Raw genomic sequence first — 21276 nt, 5'->3', positions numbered from 1 at the left:
GAAAAGGCGTCTGCCCTTCTTAAAATTTTTCACGGATAAGTGACTGCCAAGGCCTATTTTTGCCAACTGCAGAGAAAGAGCTTTGGAGTAAATTTTGCCCAAGCCTCATCACTACCAGGCTTCAGACGAGCCGCCAAGGATTCTCCGCCGCCTACGCAGAAGAACTACAATTCCCGCCGTACATTGCGACTCTCTCTCAGCCTGAATTACAATTGTTACGTCACTTCCGTCCTCACCGGCGGCGGACGCCGGACTTTGTAGTTTTAAACCAACTTCTCTTTTGTCGCCGTCTTGGAAAGAGAAAAATTGAGTCCGGACCACCTGCTCTAAATCTGGTATTACGAGAGGGTATTTAAAAAGTAAATTAGCAGGCTAGCATTATAAAGTGAATTTAGCGTCAGTTTTTTTTATCCATTTCACGTACCGCCTTCCTCGCACTGCCGGGCCGGGAAGGGGAAGTGACGCACATCCGGTGTAATGGCGGCGCGGTGGCGCTCCAGGTAACTACCGGACTCCGTGGACTCGCCTCAGGCGGCGAGCCGGGGTGGGGGTGCGGGCTGCCGGGCCGGGTGGGCCCCGCAGCGGGGAGCAGGTGTGGGGGCCGTGGGACGGCCGCGGGCAGCGCCGGGGGTGCGCGGCTCCCCTTCCGGAGCCCGCCGGCCCGCGAGGCCGCGGCGGGAGAGCTGCTCGGCGGCGGAGTCTGCGCGGGTGGGAGGCTGCGTCCCCGCGGACCGACTTAGGTTGGGGGGCGGGGTGTGCACGGGGGGACCTCGCCGTGTCCCCGCGCGGACGGACCTAGCTCCCGGGGGGGGGGGGGGGGGTGCCCGGAGGTCCTCGCCGTGTCCCCGCGCGGACGGACCTAGCTCGGCGGGGGGGGGGGGGGGGGGGGGGTGCCCGGGAGGACCTCGCCGTGTCCCCGCGCGGAGGCACCTAGCTCCGGGGTAGGTGCCCGTGGCCCCCTGCACCGTGTCCCTGGCGTGGACGGACCTAGCTCCTGGGGGGGGGAGTGCACGGGAGGACCTCGCCGTGTCCCGGCAGTGGACGGACCTAGCTCGGGGGGTGGTGGTGCACGGGGAGGACCGCGCCGTGTCCCCGCGCGGACGGACCTAGCTCCCGGGGCGGGGGGGGCGGGAAGGGGTGCACGGGAGGTCTGCACCGTGTCCCGGCCTTGGACGGACCTAGCTCCCGGGGGGAAGGGGGGGTGCCCGGGGGGACCGCGCCGTGTCCCCGCGCGGACGTACCTAGCTCCCGGGTAGGTGCCCGTGGCCCCCTGCACCGTGTCCCGGGCATGGACGGACCTAGCACCCGGGGGGGGGGGGGTGCCCGGGAGGACCTCGCCGTGTCCCGGGCGTGGACGGACCTAGCTCCTGGAGGGGGGGGTGCACGGGGAGGACCCCGCCGTGTCCCCGCGCGGACGGACCTAGCTCCCGGGGGGGGGGGGGGGGGGGGGGGGGGAGGGGTGCACGGGAGGCATGCACCGTGTCCCGGCCGTGGACGGACCTAGCTCGGGGGGGTGCCCGGGAGGACCTCGCCGTGTCCCCACCCAGAGGGACCTAGCTCCCGGGTAGGTGCCCGTGGCCCCCTGCACCGTATCCCGGGCGTGGACGGACCTAGCTCCCGGGTGGGTGCCCGGGGCCCCCTGCACCGTGTCCCGGCCGCGCCGCCGTCGCAGGGCCCGGACCCCGTGGAAGCGGGACTCCCCGCCTGTAGCTGCAAGTTCCTCTCTTCTGCCTCTTCGCAGCGTCGTAGCCCTGTTGCATAGCTTCTTCAGACTTCCATTAGTTGCTGCTCTTTTCATTCATTTGCCCCGTAAATGAAGAGGTTCCCTGGTGCTCATTCCTCATCCAGGGAGCTCGCGGTCCTCTTGGCTCCTTCCGCGCGTGGGTGTCCTTACTCCCCAGCGCGGGTCTCCTCGCGTGCGAGCCCCGGATCCTCCCCATACACCTGTACCGGTCGGCAGTGCAGTAGCTGGTTTCGCTGAGTCTGCCTGCAACAACCGCCTTCACTTATTTTGACTTGATGCTCGCAGCGACTTTTTAGGTGAACAGAAGGGGGAAAATGGAGAACGGATATGCCAGATGCCAGAGAGAAGTGATGGGACGCGTAGTAAGAGCCCCTTTACGTTTTTAGGTAACTGCAGACTATAGCGATAGCGGATGGAAAAACGAGATCTGGCCTTCAGAAAACCCGGTGAACCTGCTGCCTCCTTACCGCGTGTACATTTGTTTCAGGATCGCCAGTAAACTCGGGAGTTGACCTCGATTATCATCCAGCGGTGGAAAAGCGAATTTAGAATCGACATTAAAAAAAAGTGTGACTTTGTTCGCAGAGGCGTTGTGACAAGCAGCATCCGTAGGAGCAGGAGATGCTGGGTGATGGACTAGTAAGCCAAAGGTGCCCGTCCCGGCTCAGCACTGACTAGGTCTGTCCCTTGGGGCAGGTAACCTGACATCTCTAGTCTCAGCTTCTTCACCTGAAAAATGTGGGTGATGATATCTAACTTAGTGAGTTGTTTCAAGGATAAAGAAAAATCACGCATATTAGACCCTTGTGCACACCCAGCGCCTGGCGTGAAAGGTTAGTTAGCTCTTGTTACCGCTGTGATACAGTTGATGAGGTCTCTTGCCTCAGTGCTTTTCTTGTCCTTTGGTTTGGAATGTTGCCCTCGCACTTTTAAGCTCCTGTGCCACTTTCCTGGAGCATCTCCCACCCACTTCATTTGGCCGGCATCTGGTTAACTGCCCCCCCCCCCCCCCCCCCCCCGTGTTTGTCCGTTGCCAGGTAATCTACAGTAACTTGTACCTGAGACCGTCTAAGAGAGGACTCATTTATAACGCCGCTGAGACTTTATTTTCTGTTTATTACCCACATGTATCTAGACCGAGTTTTGTACGACCCGGTGTATCGCTAACTTGGTATAAGTTACGGCTGGTCTAGAGCAGGTTTAAGAAAGAGGTGGTTGTCGGTAATGTAGCTGATCCCACTGATGACCCTGTGGGCTTCTTTGTTGCATTTCTCTACCATTTAAATTTGAACATTTTAGCATGGGATGTGATAAAACAGACCTCAGGCATGTCAGTCTCCACAAACTTCTGGACTTACTAAATCTGTAGCCTAAGTATTTTATCTCAGCATATACATTTCCCAAGGGGGCATTGGAAGAGGTAATTCATTACCTACAACAAGTGCAAATTTTCAAAGCATTTTTCTTCAAAAATAGTAGATCAGGAGAGGAAGCAATAGATTAATGCAAACTTTTGCTATTTGTAGCTTAGTAAGTCAGAGAACAGATACCAAAAAGATGGTAAAGGCTGCCTTGGCCTGGAGACATTAGGACTCCTGTGATTATAGAAGCTAATGGGAGCCAAATTATGCAAAGAGCCCAAGTGTTCATTGAGCGATGAATGAATAAAGATGTGGTATCCGTATACAATGGAATATTATTCAGCCATCAAAAAGAATGAAATCTTGCCATTTGCGATGACAGGATAGAGCTAGAGGGTATTATACTAAGTGAATAAAATCAGGGGGAAAATACCATATGATTTCATTTGTGTGGAATTTAAAAAACAAAACAAATGAACATAGGGGAAGGAAAGGAAAAGTAAGATAAAAACAGACAAATCATAAGAGACTCTTAGCTATAGAAAAAAAACTGAAGGTTGCTGGAGGGGTGGTGGGTATGAAGGAAGGCAGTTGTGATGAGCACTGGGTGTTTGTTAAGTGATGAACCACTAAATTCTGTTCCTGAAACCAGTACTACACTGTATGTTAACCAACTTGAATTTAAATAAAAACTTGGAGGATAAAAAATAAAATTCATCTTGGGGAAAAAAAAAAAAAGCAGCAGCTAAGGGAGGAAGAAACTCTGTGAAGATTCCTATATTTTTCTTAACTTCGGATCTAACTCAAATGGATCCGGATAGACAGTTCAGCCTTTCCATGTGAAAGATCACCCTTTGAGTCCTTCTCTCAATTTATCAGTTTTATTGTAGATTTGGTGACAGGTGCTCTGTCAGTTGTATTGTAGATTTGGTGACAGGTGCCCCTGTAGTGGAATATAGTGCTGTATATCTAGGGGCTACTTCATCATTTCTCTGGAGGCCACTTCCAAGTTTTCTTTAGAACTTAGAATGTGGTTTACTAAACAGCTCTCTAATGATCAGAAAGGCCACTTTCAAAGCTCTGCTGTTAGTGTTGGCAGAATGTTTCAGCCCATAAACTTATTTACACAGCAGAGGAACACAGTTTTTGGGTGGTATGAATGTTTGAAGGCATGAAGTATACTCAGTAATTAGACCCGGTTTAATAAATTGAAGTAACTGCACCTTCAGGGTCAGATTTCCTCTTGCAATGCCTTTAAAGGAACTTTTTAAAAAAATATGTATCAATAGGGAAGTCTATTCAGGCAGCTATCCAGGTTAACATGGGGTGAAGACAGAGGATGACGCTTGATGGTAGTGCTGTCTTGATAGAGTTGATGACAAGCAGCTTGGGGGGTTCCCAGAAGTTAGGGTTGATAGGTGAGATAAGTCTACTGTGGTATTCCTTGATAAAGCAACTGTCAAAATATCATTATAAGGAGTTCTATGTAGGAAGAAATAGGAATAATCAGAATTGTACACTCCCCCCCCCCCCCTTATTTAATTTTAGAATTGGAACCTATGAAGTGGCAAGCACTGTCCTATGTGTTCTTGATACACACTAGTGACCAAGAATCTCGAGAACCCAGTGTCTCATACTAGGTCTTTCATGCATTAGCTTCATGAGTCTCCTGTTCCATTCCAGTACTGCTCAATCTTCTGTACACATGCTGCACGCTACATGAACAGCTCAGAATCCCCTAAACCCTTTTATATTTCAAGTCTTTACACATGCTGATTTCATTGCCTGAATGACCTTTTTCCCCTTTCCATATGGGAAGTGACCTTTCCCCCTTTCCTACTTGTTCTTCCGGATTCAGCTTCTAGACCCACTTCTTTCTGTGTGCTCCAGACCTACTTAGTTACTGGAAAAAAAAAAAAAAAAAAACATGACCATACTGCTCTTTTTTTTTTTTTTTTTAACCTTATATATTTTTTTTCTATAAGTTCTCTACAACTTCTTAATGTAAGTATCAGTTTTGGTTCCATCCTCATTTTTTTAGTTCCATTTACCTGTTTGTGTTGTACAAAATGTGTCTACATTTTTATGACCTCACAAAAGACTCTTCTGCACAAATTCAAACTTTAACACCAATGAAAAAGGAAGCATTCAGTGGGTAATAAGCACTAGAGCTCTTTCTTTACTGCAAGGCTGTTGTTCCTTTACTCTTATGTGGTGAGGGTTATCGTGTAGATTTGAAATTTAAGATTTTATCTCTTCTTGTGATGGGGAAAATGGATGTAAGTAATCACTAGACCAAGGAAACCCATTATGATAATATTTGTTCAATGAATGATGATGCTAGAGTTAATGAGGAAAGTAAAATCCTGTTGCCATGGGGTTGAATTGTTAACCAAAGGGTATATGGACAAGATGAGGTGGGCTTAGGAGGATGTAAATACACAAGTGATCAAGGGTGTACCAGTAGCAGAGTTCTCCCTTAGGATTTGTTTTTATTCAGTAATTAGAGGGAGTGCTATTGAACAACAATCATGTGGAAACAGTTTATTGATACTTGAGCCATTGAGACAATTTCCATTTTAAAAACTTAGAAGATAACTTGGAAAGCATGAGATAATATTGAATATATTGTAGTGGGGTGTGCTTTTAATTTAAGGACTAGGTTTCCCTGTGGACAGCTTTGTAGATATTTAAAGGACTCTTTTATCCTGTATAGGTGGAATATGATGGAACTTGACCAGTTAGAAGTATACATAGGTAATTAATATTTTAGAGATAAGTTGGGAAAGTTCTTAGAAACTAGACATAAAGAAGACCTTGTGAGAAATCTTATTAGAGAGGTCGAAAACAATTTGCCTTCCTCCTAAATGGAATTAAGGTGTCTCATTGTGGAAACTTTTGAAACTGACAGCTATTCCCCCCTGCTTTCTATATACAGTGGCAGAGAGAAGGAAGAGGAGCAGTAGATTTGATTGTGTGTCCTGTTTATAAACTTGAGGGTAGAATTAATAGGATTTGGTGACTGAGAGGAAGGAAAAGGAAATTGTCACTCAGCTGGCTTTGTAGGTAATATCTTAGAGGAAGAGGTGGTTTGAGGAGAAGAGGAAATGATGAGTACCAGTTGGACTTCCCAAGTTCTGAGGGCCTTTGGGGCATATACATGAATGTTTTTTCCTATAGGCATTTGGACATAAAGATTTGGAACTCTGTAGAGAAGCAGAAGAAAGAGTCATTCTTGTAAATATTAGCTGGAAGTGTGAGGTTGGAAACGATGTCCCAGAGAGAATATGGAGAAAGGAAAGATAAAGACTATTCATTTGTTCATTTTATAAATACGTATTGAGAGTTGTCTCTGTTGGGAAAATGACAAAGAACAAAACAGACAACATGAATAAGCAAAGATTAAAGTCTACAGGATAGTAAATGTTAGGTGGACAGGAGAAGGGAGAGCAGGAAAATCAGATGAATGTGGTGTCCCTTTAAGTTGAGTTTCGAGAACTTCAAGAAGAGGGATTTAGCAGTACTGATTGCTAGACCAATGTCAGGTAAAAGAAGGAAGTGGTCCTTGGATTTAGCAACAAGGAAGTCATTGTGTAACTTTAATAAGTACTATGGAGTGGTGGAGTGGAGAACTGAATTGTGGAGTGTAAGAGAGTAGTTAATGGAAGGTTAAGAATTGCAGGCATCAAGTGTAGACTCATCTATCAAAAATAACTATTAATAAAAATTTGACTGTGTAGGGAAAGAGAATGGAACTTAGGGGACAGAATAAAGGGAATTTGCCCCATAAAATGTCATAATTTATATTTGAGTCAGTAAAGTAGTTCAATATCTAGAATTTTTATTGAAAACCAACTAGATTGGAAATCAATACTATGAATCAAAAAGTGGATAGAAATTTTGAAACAAACCAAATTGACAAATTCCTGCTCTTTCAGAGCCTACATTCTGGTGAAAAGGAGCACACTGTAGAGGTCCTTCCTATACCAACAAAACATTTTTTTTTTTTTTTTAATGAAGTAGCATACTGAAATGATCATATCACATTTCAATTTCTTTAAGTACAGAACAATATGGATCAACTTCATGATACAGGAAATGAATGAGGGACAATAACTCCCCTCAGTTTATGATTAATTTTTAGTATGGCTGTTGGTATCACTGAGTTCATTAAAACGTTAAGAACTTTTAGATTTTGTCATCTAAGTCACTGTCTTAAGATGTCCCCAAATTGGGATTGTCTCCCCTACAAAGAGTCAGAGACTAGTTAAAATTTTTTTTAAAAAAATATTTTGTTCATTCCTATAAAAAGCCAAACAGTACCCAGGTCCTATCCCTGTACTTAAATATGGGAATCTTCAGTCATTCAAATGGTTATAAATCAGAGAGCACACCTTATGTATGCATTGACTAGGAAGCAAACCACAGGGAGTATAGGTATAATTCTTTATTTGTTATTGATGGAGCCAGAACAGTTTTGAATTCACAATTTTTCAGATTTTAAAGAAATACAATGTATTTCCCGTTAACATTTTCTAATTAAACATATTAGTATTTCTGCAGTGCATCAAATGGAAGAGTCACATTAAGTCAGGTTGATGCCAAATGAGTTTCCCATGAGCTTAAGAAAAATCATTAAGTTGTGCTGAGCATAGCATAATGTATAGAATTCTCGGCTCCCTATGTTGTACACCTGAAACTAGTATAACATTATGTGTCTACTGTATTTCTATTTAAAAGAACGAACGAAAGAGAAAAATCTTGTATTTTCAGAGTTTTTCAGATTTCACAATTGCAGGGCAGGGATTGTTACCTGTACCTGGTGACTTTCCCTCAAAGTGATAGTGTTTGGGTGCTTTTATTTTCTTGTAATTGTGAAACTATGCTGGTACCAAATTACAACACCATTTTCCCTATGTGACATAGGGCATATTTCTCACTCATGCATATTTTTAAAAATTAGTAAGAAAAGACAGTAAGAAAGCCCTTTTCTCAAAAGGTTTTTCCTTCAAAACAGATTTGTAAAGGCCATAGCAATCTTGTCATAGTTGTAACATATATAAGTTAAGAAATGTGACCAATCTGTTTTTCATATCTGTTCCCTGAGAAGGAAAATCACCAGGTGGAAGGGCCAGGGGCTTAGGTCCTGTTTGGAGTTTTCTTGAGGATTCCATTACCACTGCCATCACCACCACCCCTCCACCATTCAATTTTGTATTTAGAACATCTTTAAACTAATTTTTCTTTTGAATACTGTTTAATATTACCATTTTCCATGTTGAGCAACTAAGGTTTGTGTAGTGTTGTTTTTTTACTCTGTTATAATGTTTGAAGCTTGCCAAGTGTGCTGTTACTATGTAGAATGCTGAGGAGCAAACTAAAAGGAATCTACTTTGTTGACTCCCTTTGAATTTATGATACTAAGTTATAGGAAGTTCCTTTAGCATTGGTTGAGAATGCCTAAGGGACAGTGGTAGGAGTGCTCAACCAGTCAGTCATTGAAGAAGCAGTGCATTTCAACTGTTAGTAGAGTATGTTTGCATCTTCTGAATTTTTGAGATAATTGCAGAATTTATAATTTCATAGTTTCTAGTTAACAGCCTAAAGTGCATCCTACAAATGTTATTGAATATTTTGCTTTCTGATGCTTGCAGAAATTGATGGGAAAATAATTGTTAAACTACATCGCCTTATTATAAAATACTCTCCTTTTTCAGGGGAGCAGGTGTGGTTTTGCTGAGTTGCTTACTTGTGACAAGGAGAGAGAAATTTAATAATTCATCATAAAATCCACACAGTGATACTAAGAAGAGCAGCGAGGGCTATAAACTCTAGATAAATTGCTCTCATTGCAGGAATTTCCAATTAGTCTAAGTATCAAGCTTGCACATGTTGAACTCTCACAATTTCCCTCTGGGCATATTCTGTATAAATCTGGATGATGATAGGACTTTATGCATTTTTTGTTAGAACTGTAGTAGCGTAGCAGTCTACTTTATAATATTGTCAATTTCATAGTTACGTTTTGGGACATGGAAGTCTAAGAGATTGTGCTTGATTGCCAGAATATAATTTTTGATGACGGTTGAAGGGTAGAAAGGGAAAGATAACACTGGTCAGAAAGAAAACTCACTAAGTTTAGACAAGTAAGGTAATTTGAAATGAAATACATAGAAAATTGCTCTGTGTGTGTATGTGTAAATAAATTGAGAAGAGAAGCTGGGTTTCAGAACCAAAAAGGATAGCCAAGGAAAACATTGAATCTTGCACAATAGAGTCAAATAACTTATTTGCTTACACTGTACCTGGTCATAGTGAATTCTAGTGATGCTGATTAAATAAAGGGAACCTTCAAAATACTATTTTGCATGTTTAAAAAGAAGTAGGTCAATATATTAATATCAAAACCTTTGCTATCTGGAACTTGGGAAGAAGGGATCAGTTTAGGATAGGAAAATTTTCTGGATAGTAGAGACTATATCGGTTTACATTTTATAGTTTACCAATTTGATATCAATATATTAATGTTACCATTTTCATTGGGAGGCAATATCACATGGTTTTGGCATCAAATAAACCTTTTGGATTTTAGCTCTGCCATTTACTAGCTATAATTTACATGGACACATTGCTTCAACACTATGAATCTCCTTTCTCCCATTGAAAAATAAGGTTAAAAAAATAAACAAAGCAAGGTAATTATGAGGATTGAATAAGAAGATATAAATGAAATGTTTAATGTTATATCTTTGTGGCGGTGGTAATTTATCATTGCTTATGGTTGCTGTTATTACCATAATTTAAGTTAAACATTTCGGACTTCTAAAACAGGAAGTATATCTACTTAATTGGTTAGTCTCTCGATATCTCAGGAACATCATTGTACCATGCTATAGACTCTATTAATGTCAATGGTAAATTCGTTAGTTGAAGAGCTACTGTGCACGTTGACAGTTCTCCCATTGGCTGGTTTTGAACAGTGATGGTTAGCCTACATTCACCACTGCACATCAGCTTTGGGACACTCACCATTATATTATTTTAAAATGACTTTTGTATCAACGGAATATATATTTATATACCTTTACTTTTATTTTTTGAGGAAAATACTTTTAAAAAGTTTTTTAAGATACATATTTATCTTAGAGCATGTGCACATGTGTGCAAGAGAGTGAGTGGAGGGGCAGAGGGAGAAAAATCTTTAAGCAGAAGTCCACTGAGCATGGAGCATGGGGCTCAGTCTCACAACCCATGAGATCACAACCTGAGCTGAAACCAAGAATCAGACACTTTACTGACTGAACCACCCAGGCATTCTGGAAAATGTTTTTTAAAGTTTATATATTATTGGCACTAGAGCTAAAAATATCTCCATTATCAACTTGGGCACAGTTTTTAGGTAACAGGATTTTGAAATGAGTCTTATTTCAGGTGCATACTGAGATAAGCTCTCTTGGATAGAAAATAGTAATAAGTGTTTAAGTAATTCCCAAAGTCCATATCCCATTCTATCTTATTCTTCCCCTCAAAAAAAAAAAAAAAAAAATCCATGATGTAAATATATTAATAATGTCATCAAGTTCACAAACTAAATTAGAAAATGTTCTCTTCCATTTTTTCATCCTTTATGCAAAATAAGAACTTCAGCTCCATTTTAGAAGTTGGGTAGAGTTTATTAATTAATTGAGTGAATTTAAGTTGGTAACATGGGTTTTTACTATTTAAATACATCCCATTTTAGAGAAGGGAAATTGTTCAGTTCAGGATCTAAACCCTTTTACATCACATTAAATCTGTTAAGTCTTTTTTGTTCAATAATAGCTATCCTGCTTCCCTTTCCTTTCCTTTCCTTTCCTTCTTTCTTTATCTTTTGTCCCCCCATGGTATTGAATTAAGAAACTCGGCCATTTGTCTTGTATATTAATTTACCACCAGTAAATAATCACCAATAACATACCTAATTAGTAGTCAAAGTTAAGTTTATTAATTTGCTGCAGCAAGGGAGATAGCATGCTCTGAGGGATCTTGGGGTGCCTCAAAAAGGGAATTTAAAAAGGGTACGTAGAAACTTGGTGAGATTAGAAGCAGTTAGTTATCAAATGGTCTTGGCAGGGATTATACAGAGTCTGTAACCCAGTGAGTAGCTGGAACAGTAGATGCCATACCTTTAGAACATACACGTCCTTGCAGACATCATTTTGTGGTCTTACTTTGGAATAGATGGGTGTAAAGTAACAGGAGATAAGAATGTGACCTTGCTAATCCATGATAAGTATATTGTGACTTAAACTGGTATAATAATTCTGTTTTGCAAATTAGTGGAATCCCTTTTACAAGTAGTGGTTTATGTTTCATTTGTCAGTTGCTCCCTTCACAGCTGTCATTAGGGTTATTTTTAAATTTATTAATACCCCTGGTTACTCAGCCTGAGTTGCAGAATAGGCCATTATCTTCTAGAGTACTGTTGTTTAGTGGGTCATGATCATGTGTCGAGTTTGTGATTGTCGTAGTATCTCTAGTATCAGTTTTTCTTGCTATTTATGTTAAATGATCACTTGGCATCATGGTGGCTGTGCTGCATTTAAAACTCTGGAGATCTCACATTGGTGATTGCAACATTGGCAAACTCTAGGACCAGGACTATTAAATTATCCTTTATTTCCCATAATGTGAACCTTTCTTAGAAAATAACCAAATGACTTTCCCTGTTAGTTGGGACTGAGTTATTTTGCTTTGTCAGTATCTGAAGAATTAACACCATATCTAGAGATTGTCAAGGACGAGGATCTTGAAGTACCATCATTAAAAGGCCTAAATGTCTAGTAATCATTTATGTTGTCCAATATGTGTCCACTTAGTTATAATGTTATATTAATTTTCTCAAATCCACTAAGCACACTTGAAGTGCTCAATAGTTACATGTGGCCAGTAGCTGTTGTGTTAATGAAGTGGCCACAGACAGCGGAGAATATGAACCTTTCCATCAATGCAGAAAGTTCCATTGTACAGATTTAGAAGCATCAACCAACGGAGAGGGAACACATACATAACCAAGAGGATAAAAAACAAAAATAAGTAAAGAAGTCATTTCTAGCATCAAGGGAAGGAGAGCCTTATTCTGATAGCCTTGGGCAGAAGTAGTTTGCAGTTTTCTGCTCCTGGACCCAAAAAGTCCTGGAAATCAGTGACCGGTGATGTGTGGTTGTAATGATGGCAGCAGTGGCAGCGGTATCCATCAGGTTATTTCCTGTAAATAGTAAACAGTGTTGGGTAGAGTCTTTCACAGATTTCTTTTGAGGTTTCTTCTGTACAATTCAATTCTTAATGTTAGTTTATAGAGGGGGTTTTTAGCTGAACGTAGGGAAGCAGAAACTCCTGTAGACAATAAGTAACTGATTAGTTTATATGATAATATTAGAACAGAAGAGAGTGGAATCCTCCATGGAGGTATAATATAGTATCAGTTTTATAAGGACTTAGTTACTGATTATCCTGAAAGTAAGAACAAATAAAAGACACTGACAGTACCCTGGGATCATTCCCTGAACCCCAAAGGCAGATGCTCGGGACCCTTGGGTGGCTCAGAGGTTGAGTGTCTGCCTTTGGCTCAGGGCGTGACCCCAGGATCCTGGGATCGAGTCCCACATCGGGCTCCCTGCAGGGAGCTTGCTTTTCCCTCTGCCTGTGTCTCTGCTTCTTTCTCTCTCTCTCTCTGTCTCATGAATAAATAAATAAAATCTTTAAAAAAAACAAAGGATCAAATACGGAGCCACCCAGGGGCCCCTTCATTTTAAGAATATTAAAAGCATTTTATAAACATTTTGTCATCTGGATGACTCCATTTCAGTGCTTAGATTGTGTTTGTGCCCATGTTGCAGTAGGTAATGTTACTTTAATTATGGCATATACCTTAGATTCCCAAAGAACCTGTGCTGTGGCAGTCCATGCGGATAACCAGGGAGAAGCTCTCCCTATGAATTGTGCCCAGAATTTCTCAGATTTAAAAATCACTGATACTGATATTCTTTTGCATGCATATATATGCTTCTTACCAGTGAGTTAGTAAGGATTAATATATTTGGAATGTGTATGTCCCCTTCCAAATGATTTATGACCAAGTACTTCATTATAAGGAGGTAGGGAACGAAGTCTCTGTATTTTATCTAAGTAGTACATGGTTTATGACAAATTGAGACCCAACCAAGATTTCTTATCCAGTTAGAAAGCTGAGGAAACCTGGGGAAGAGTTGGATATTGGAAATACCTTGGGGATCGTTTCATAGAACCAGAATGCCTGGGCACCCCTCCACCTCCCAGCACACACCTGATGTAGTAAGTCAGGTAAGGCCCCATATAGGTACTAGTACTTCTATCACACAAGTGTTTATGATTTAATATAACATAATGACTTAGGAAACCAGTTTCACATTAAGTAATGATCTGAAACTGGCATGTACAAAAAAAAAGAAGAAGAAAAAGCCCAATAAGCCACTTTTACTTGAGTGGCTTAGTGCTTATCAATATAAATTTACTTTTTGTAACTAGAATATAAGCTCCATGTGGACAGGGGATTTTGTTATGGTTGTTCACTGTTGTCTACCCAGCACCTAGAAAGATGTCTAGCAAAATAATTAGAAGTGTAGTGAATATTATTTGGTTTTGAATCATCGTATATATAACTAATACTGGGTGATACAGATGATAAGGATTTGTTAGAAATGATATGCTGGTTGTGGGATCCCTGGGTGGCACAGCGGTTTGGCGCCTGCCTTTGGCCCAGGGCGCGATCCTGGAGACTCGGGATCGAATCCCACGTCGGGCTCCTGGTGCATGGAGCCTGCTTCTCTCTCTGCCTGTGTCACTGCCTCTCTCTCTCTGTGACTATCATAAATAAATAAAAAAAATAAAAAAAAAAATTAAAAAAAAAATGATATGCTGGTTGTGCTAATAGGAGTAAAAAACAATACCATTACCTTTAAACATAAGTAAATTGAGTAAAATTTTGAATTTTATGGCTCTATACATTTATAGCTATAAAAACAACCTTGAAAAGAGTCATGTAAAAAAAAAAAGAGTCATGTAATTTGTATATTATGGCACAAAGTCATCTTGTTGAGAAGGCACATGAGGCCTAAAACTTATCCGAGACAAGTTCGTGCCTTCAGGATTACATCCACCTGAGAGGAGGGAGAAGCAGCTTCTATTAAACAGTTTTGATGGGGCAGCCCTGGGTGGCTCAGTGGTTTAGCACTGCCTTCAGCCCAGGGCATGATACTGGAGACTCAGGATCGAGTCCCATGTTGGGCTCCCTGCATGGAGCCTGCTTCTCCCTCTGCCTGTGTCTCTGCCTCTCTCTCTCTCTCTCTCTTTCTCTGTCTCTCTCATGAATAAATAAATAAAATCTTAAAATAATAAAAAAAAAGGTTTGTTCATTAATATTTGATGTAATTAGCAGAGTTAGATTTAGGTCTGCCATCTTTTTTTTTGTCCCTTGTTTTTTGTTCCTTTGTTCCTTCTATCTTGTCCTTTTAAATTACGTAAATGTTTTTTAAATTACATTTTATCTACAGACTTTTTAGCTATATTCTTTTACATTACTTTTTTTAGCCACTGCTCTGGGGAACACAATATGTATCCTTAACTTACCACAGGATTCTTAGAATTGATATTAACTACCACTTCACAGAAAATTTAGAGACCTTAGATCACATAGGCTTATTTTATTTTTTATTTTTATTTATTTTTTTAATTCTTATTTTTTTTTTTTTCTGGGTGCATGCTGGTCATTTTTTTTTTAATTTATTTTTTATTGGTCTTCAATTTGCCAACATATAGAATAACACCCAGTGCTCATCCCATCAAGTGCCCCCCACAGTGCCTGTCACCCAGTCACTCCCACCCACATCCCTTTCTACAACCCCTTGTTTGTTTCCCAGAGTTAGGAGTCTCTCATGTTCTGTCTCCTTCTCTGATATTTCCCACTCACATTTTCTCCTTTCCCCTTTATTCCCTTTCACTATTTTTTATATTCCCCAAATGAATGAGACCATATAATGTTTGTCCTTCTCCAATTGACTTATTTCACTCAGCATAATACCCTCCAGTTCCATCTATGTCGAAGCAAATGGTGGGTATTTGCCATTTCTAATGGCTGAGGAATATTCCATTGTATACATAGACCACAGCTGCTTTATCCATCATCTGTCGATGGACACCGAGGCTCCTTCTACAGTTTGGCTATTGTGGACATTGCTGCTAGAAACATCGGGGTGCAGGTGTCCCGGCGTTTCATTGCATCTGTATCTTTGGGGTAAATCCCCAGCAGTGCAATTGCTGGGTCATAGGGCAGATCTATTTTTAACTTTTTGAGGAACCTCCACATAGGCCTATATTAACTCCTCCTCCTATACGCTACCTATCACGTATAGTCCATCTACCTACACTATAACCCCTCCAGATGTTAATTTTTGCTTTAAACAGACCTATGTGTTTTCAGTGAAAGAAAAAGTAGTCTTTTATACTTCCTGAGAAAGTTACCATTTCCAGTGTTCTTCATCCTTTCTCAAGTCTCCATCTGGTATCATTTCCCTACAGCCTGAGAACTCTAGCATTTCTCATAGTACAGGTCTGCTAGTGATACATTCTCTTTCTCTTAGTTGTCTTTTGTTTGTCTTAATCAGTAAATGTCTTTATTTTCATTCTCAAGATTCTTTTTGCTGGAATTCTAGAGTGAGTGTTTTTATCTATCAGCACTTTAGAGATTATCTTCTGGTCTCCTTAGTTTCTGATGAGAAGTCAGCAGTAATTTGAATGGTTATTTCCCCGTATGTAGCGTATTGTTTTGTGGGGTTTTTTGTTTTTTGTTTTCCCTCTTGCTTTTCTCAGGATTTTCTCTTTGATTTTTAGCAGTTTGACTATTGAACATGTGTATGACTGTGTGCATAGGCATGGTTTTCTTTATATTTAGGCTACCTAGAATTCTCTGAGCTTCATGAATCTGTAAATTTATACCTTTTGCCGAATATGAGGGAAATTTGGCTATTTCTTGAAATATCTTTTTCTATTCATTTTTTTTCTCTTCTTGGGTTTTGATTACACATATATCAAGTCTTTTGATATTGTCCCACATGTCCCTGATACTGTTCATTAATACTTTTTGTCTCTCTGATTTTAGATTGGTTAATTGCTGTTGATCTTACTTCACATTCATTAACTTTCTTTTATCTCCATTTTGCTTTAAGTCTAACCAGTTAATTTTTCACTTCATATATTTTCTGCTTCTAAAGCTGTTTGGTTCTACTTTCTTTTTCTTAATTGTTCATTTTTGTTTGTTTTTGCTGAACTTTCCTATTTTTATTACCTTGCAAGCATGTTTTCCTTTTCACTTTTAAATATCCTTTAAACACCTTATTGCCTGGGCACCTGGGTGCCTCAGTGATTGAGCTCTTTGGCTCAGGTCGTGATCCTGAGGTCCTGGGATCAAGTCCCACATTGGGCTCCCCACAGGGAGCCTACTTCTCTCTTTCTGTGTCTCTCATGAATAAATAAATAAATAACCTAAAAAAAAAGAAATAAAAACCATGTATGCCAATTCTAACACCTGGGCCATCTCAATGTTAATCTCCTTTGATTGTCTTTTTTCTTAGGATTGGACCAGTTTTCTGCTCAGTTATTTTTAATTGTATTCTGGGCATTGTTACTGTTATATTAAGACTGTAGATTCTGTTTCATTCCTCTGAATGGTGACTTTTTAGGCAATTAACTTGATTAGACTTAAATTGCAAGCTCTGTCTCTTAGGTAGCTGCTCATATCACAGTTCACTTGTTTGATCCTTCACAGTACTCTGTTTTGTACATGTGTTGGTTCAGAGGTGATCAGAGATTTGGGCACCTAGGACTCCTCTCTTCTGGCTGTCTCCCTGCTAGGAGTCCCCTAGAGGCATGTTAGTCTAACTGCAGGTACAAATACAGAAGTGTTAATGTGCTTTAGATTGCGATTGTCTTTTATAGATTGTTTGTAAATAATCTCCTATATATTGCTTTTAATAACACTGATACCATGCTAACTGCTGTAATAGAAACATTTCTTGACTTACTGATTTGCATACATCCCTATCTGCATTAAATGATAGTAGCTGTATGTCACTTTATACTGTCAAGATTATTTGTGTGTGTGGTCTAGTGGAAAGAAATTTAATTGGGTATCCTTAGGCTAATATTCTAGTTATGGGTCCACCACTAACTGGTAGTATATTAAGACATTGAAATGACTTATCTGACCTTCACGATTTTTATCTTTAAAAAGGAATTGGACTAGTCTATAATCCTTTCTGGCATTAAAGTTTAACAATTTTCCTAATCATCGTCAATTATTTTGTTACTGGGCAAAATTCTTTCTCTGTATTCTCTACCTCTTTTAATTCTCTTACTCTATTTCATTTACTTTTTGTGATTTCATTACCTTACACCAAACCATAAACCATTTAGATATGTAGTTACAATTAAGTACTCAAATGGTAGTTCTGTGTTACCGTAACTAGCAATTTAACATTTTTTCAAAAATTCCTAAAATGTAATAGATGGATATTGAAAAAAGGTTTAGCATTTAATGTTGGTGACTAGGTTTCTTCTGAGCCAAATGCTTAGTTCTCACACCTGCATATATCTGAAGCTATGTGCCTTTTGATAGATTATGTTAAAATTTGATTATTTTAATTTAACACCTTATATTTCTCTGCATAGCATATTTATTTCTGAGTGATCATTATTACAAGAACATTGGATATTTTGTTCTTAGTTTATATAGAAACATGTTATTTTATACTCAGTTTATATAGACTTTATCTTGTATCATTTCTTCTCTTCACTTGAATTTTACAATATCACAGTACTGTTTTATGACATAGGTATAGGTCTCCCTCATGAAAAACAATTTGAATAAGGTTATCTAACATCAGTTATCAAATTAATTTTTGTTCTCATTCATTAGATTAAAATACCTTATGGTGCTTATTAATAAGCCCTTATTATTTGCTCTCATTCAGAGTCTTTTCTATGAATGTGTTCTTTATACATTGTTATATGGAACTCTTTAAGGATTTTTAAAATTTTTATTTAATTATTGACTATACGTATCTACTAATTAAAAATAAGATGGTCAGATGTTCATTGTGTATAAATAATATGTTGTTATTTCACATATATTTTATCAGTGTTAACAAAGCTTTCTTTGGTATACCTTCCAGGTGACATTTGCAGACAGAAAAGGTAAACTGTCAAGGAATTCATACCATTTGGTACCTGTTATTTGGACCAAGTTAAGGAGTTTTTGATTTTTCAGATCAACTGTTAACAGAAAATGAAAAGTAGTGTGGCTCAGATAAAAGTAAGTGTTTGAAATTTGTAATTATAAATTATTTGTAATCAGTTACCTGCCCTTTAATCAAAAAATGTATTTATAGAATTAGGACATTAGAACACAACAGTAGGGTGGCATCATACAAATATCTAACTTACTCATTTTTAAATGTACATAAGTGGTCAGATGGAAGCAATAGTGTGCAAGAGGACAAGTGAGAGAACCTACAGGATGTGTGTGTTCGTGTGTGTGTCCATGTGCATGTATGCACATATATGTATCATTGCACAAATCAAGAAAGTACATGTGAATGAGCACATGCAAAAGAAAAATAAGTAACAGGCAGGGAATTCCACGATTCTTCTTAAAGAGCATAGTTTCCTGAGTGAGCATGAAATGGAAGACAAGTATGTCCTTCCTCAGTTAATCATAATTTCTGCATGTCCATGTACAAGTGCACCTTTCATTGGATATTTTATATGCATAAACAAGCTCTTTATGCTGTCTTTTAGACATTATACGGTCATTTGTTGAACAAATATTCACCAAATTCTTACTATGTCCCAGTGACTTCTAAACACTTTAGGTAAAATGGTGAACAAAACAGAAATCCTTGGTCTCATGGAGTTTGCATTCTAGTGGGAGAAGACAAAATAAATGATGAACTTACTCCATAAATAATTTATATGGTATGGTACAGTGTTAATAGCTAGACTCATGCTGCAGACAAAGGAAATACGGTAAGGTTGATCATTAGCATTGAAGACTGGAATTTTTGATAGGGAGGGCCACTGAAAAGGTAGCCATTTGAGCAGACACTTGAGGATATGAGTAAGTTAGCCATGCAAATAACTAGAAGAGTATGCCAGGCAGAGGGAACAGCAAGTATATAAAGACAAAGAGTCTAGTGTGACTGAGGCATTATTATAAGAAAAGCAAAATAGTAGATGTGCAGTCAGAGCAGAAAAGGAAGCAGTAACTCCGACTACTTTCAGAACTGTTCCTCTTCCTATCAGTGGACATTGCAGGAGAGCACACCATTCCACTTCTTTTCAACTGCACAGATCTACAAGCAGACATATCACTCTGTGGGTCTTGGAGTCTGTGAAGGGGAAGGTGTATTTTTATTTAATTCCAAATCTAGGCACTGCTCCCTTCCTTTATCCTCCACCAGCTCTTTACCCCTAAACTTCCTTCTTTAAAGAGAACCAGTAGACTGAGCTTAACAGTAGACAGCAGGTGCTAGGCCTGGTGCCTGGTCAGTGTTTAATAAACTGAACTGGTAGACTTACAGACTGAGGCAGGCTCAGCTGCCATCTCTTCTAAATTCTGGCAATTGTGATACTGTCGAGTATAAGGCTTGGTAGACCCCCAGCCCCTGCTTGCGTATCTCTTTTGGGAGTTGCTCACTGTCTCAAGCTAGACCCATCTGTCAGTAGATATATTGTTCTGAAATCTGCCTCTTTGGGACTTGTACTCTTTGGTCCAAAGGCACTTAAGCAGTTACCTTATTGCGGGCCTAGTAGGTAGCAGACTGTGCTAAGAGCTGGGGCCATAAGGAAAGAGGAAACCTGTGTGGAACTGGCCGTTGATTGAGCCAGAGGAGACGAGCACTCAGATGTAGCTGGATACTTTTTACACAGAGAGAAGTGTTGAGTCATTTCAGAATCCTCTTCCTGCTCTTCTTGTACTGTGCTTCTCCACCTTTACCTGCTGTAGTCCCAGTGGGTCCTCAGTGGCTTCCCCCCAGCCTAGGAGTGGGCATCACCAGTCAGCATGCCCTTCAGGCAGAGGAGCTCAGCTCTCTCTGCCAGTTCTGTCCAGTTGGCCTCCCTTTCTCCATCCTGTTAGCCACAGGCAGGCCTTCTAGCTGGTGGGGCCCATTTTTACCTCAGGTGAAGCTCAGGTCTTCCCCCTTGATGTTCTGAGGACTGGTCTGCTAGGTTCGGGAGGGTTCAGCTGAGGATCCCTCGTTTTTTCCGTTGAGCCTTACTAGCAATTTCCTTAGCTGTCAAGAATCAAGTTTCCTTCTTGTTCCAGCCCTTCTACTCCTTACTTTTAAAGACTGGTTCCCTGAGCCTAATGGATACTCAGAGGTCTGGACTCAGGCTCCCTGCTCCACTTACCTTCTCATACTGCTTGCTGTCTGTATATTGTTAGAAATTATAGGTAACCACATGGTGTAAACATTTGTTTTTGCCTAATGAACAGCTTAGAGAATTTTTATTTATTTAATTTTTAAGAGGATTTTTAAAGGTAATTTTGACAGTATATTATTTTCAACACCACTCTGACTCATAATCTGAACTCTATGGTAAAGGAAATAGGAAAATTCAGGTTATTATTTGGATGACATTTCCAAATGATTTTTTTCCCTCAGTGAAATCCTGTTCATCTACCAAAACCCAGTTCAAATCCCCCTCTCCCCACAGTGATCCCTCAGTATTCAGTTTTTGTTCCCTACTCAGGATGTCCTGTTAGCACTTCTTTGTGTGCCACTCACGTTAACTTAATCATATTTACAAAATCCTGATTCACGACTTCAATATTTTTGGTTTTCCCCCCTTGCTTACAACAGATGTTGCGGAGATGTGTTAGAAATCATTAGTACAGAACTGAGGCCTTCTCCCTAATGTAATCAAAATAATTGCTGTGCCTTGTAAAAGAAAAAGTAGACTGCAGTTTTGTTCTCTGTCCCCCAGCTCTTTCCTCTCCTCTTCCAATTCTTCCTCCTTTTTCTTCCCTTTTTCTCTGTTGCTCTCTCAAGAATATATAATCTGATTTATTTAATTGTGGAAATCTTCACAGCCACC

At 40.2% G+C, this 21276-nt stretch overlaps 1 protein-coding gene across 9 annotated transcripts in view; it reads left to right on the top strand.

The window, feature by feature from the left end:
* The first annotated feature begins 311 nt into the window (after positions 1-311).
* CWC22 (CWC22 spliceosome associated protein homolog) overlaps positions 312-21276 on the top strand; it is a 59608-nt gene continuing 38643 nt past the window's right edge. For 3 of the 9 annotated variants that reach the window (XM_038585013.1, XM_038585006.1, XM_038585014.1), the window contains exons 1-2: positions 348-500; positions 18351-18490. In XM_038585013.1, the coding sequence (XP_038440941.1) occupies positions 18464-18490 (27 nt within the window). In that variant the 5' untranslated portion in view covers positions 348-500; positions 18351-18463. The other 6 variants (XM_038585010.1, XM_038585007.1, XM_038585012.1 and 3 more) reach the window with 6 other exon arrangements.

Source organism: Canis lupus, chromosome 36 (assembly GCF_011100685.1).
Source record: "Canis lupus familiaris isolate Mischka breed German Shepherd chromosome 36, alternate assembly UU_Cfam_GSD_1.0, whole genome shotgun sequence".
NCBI classification, from domain to species: Eukaryota; Metazoa; Chordata; class Mammalia; order Carnivora; family Canidae; genus Canis; species Canis lupus.
Note: the sequence above shows the minus strand (reverse complement) of the source record. Positions and strands in the feature narration are given on the sequence as shown.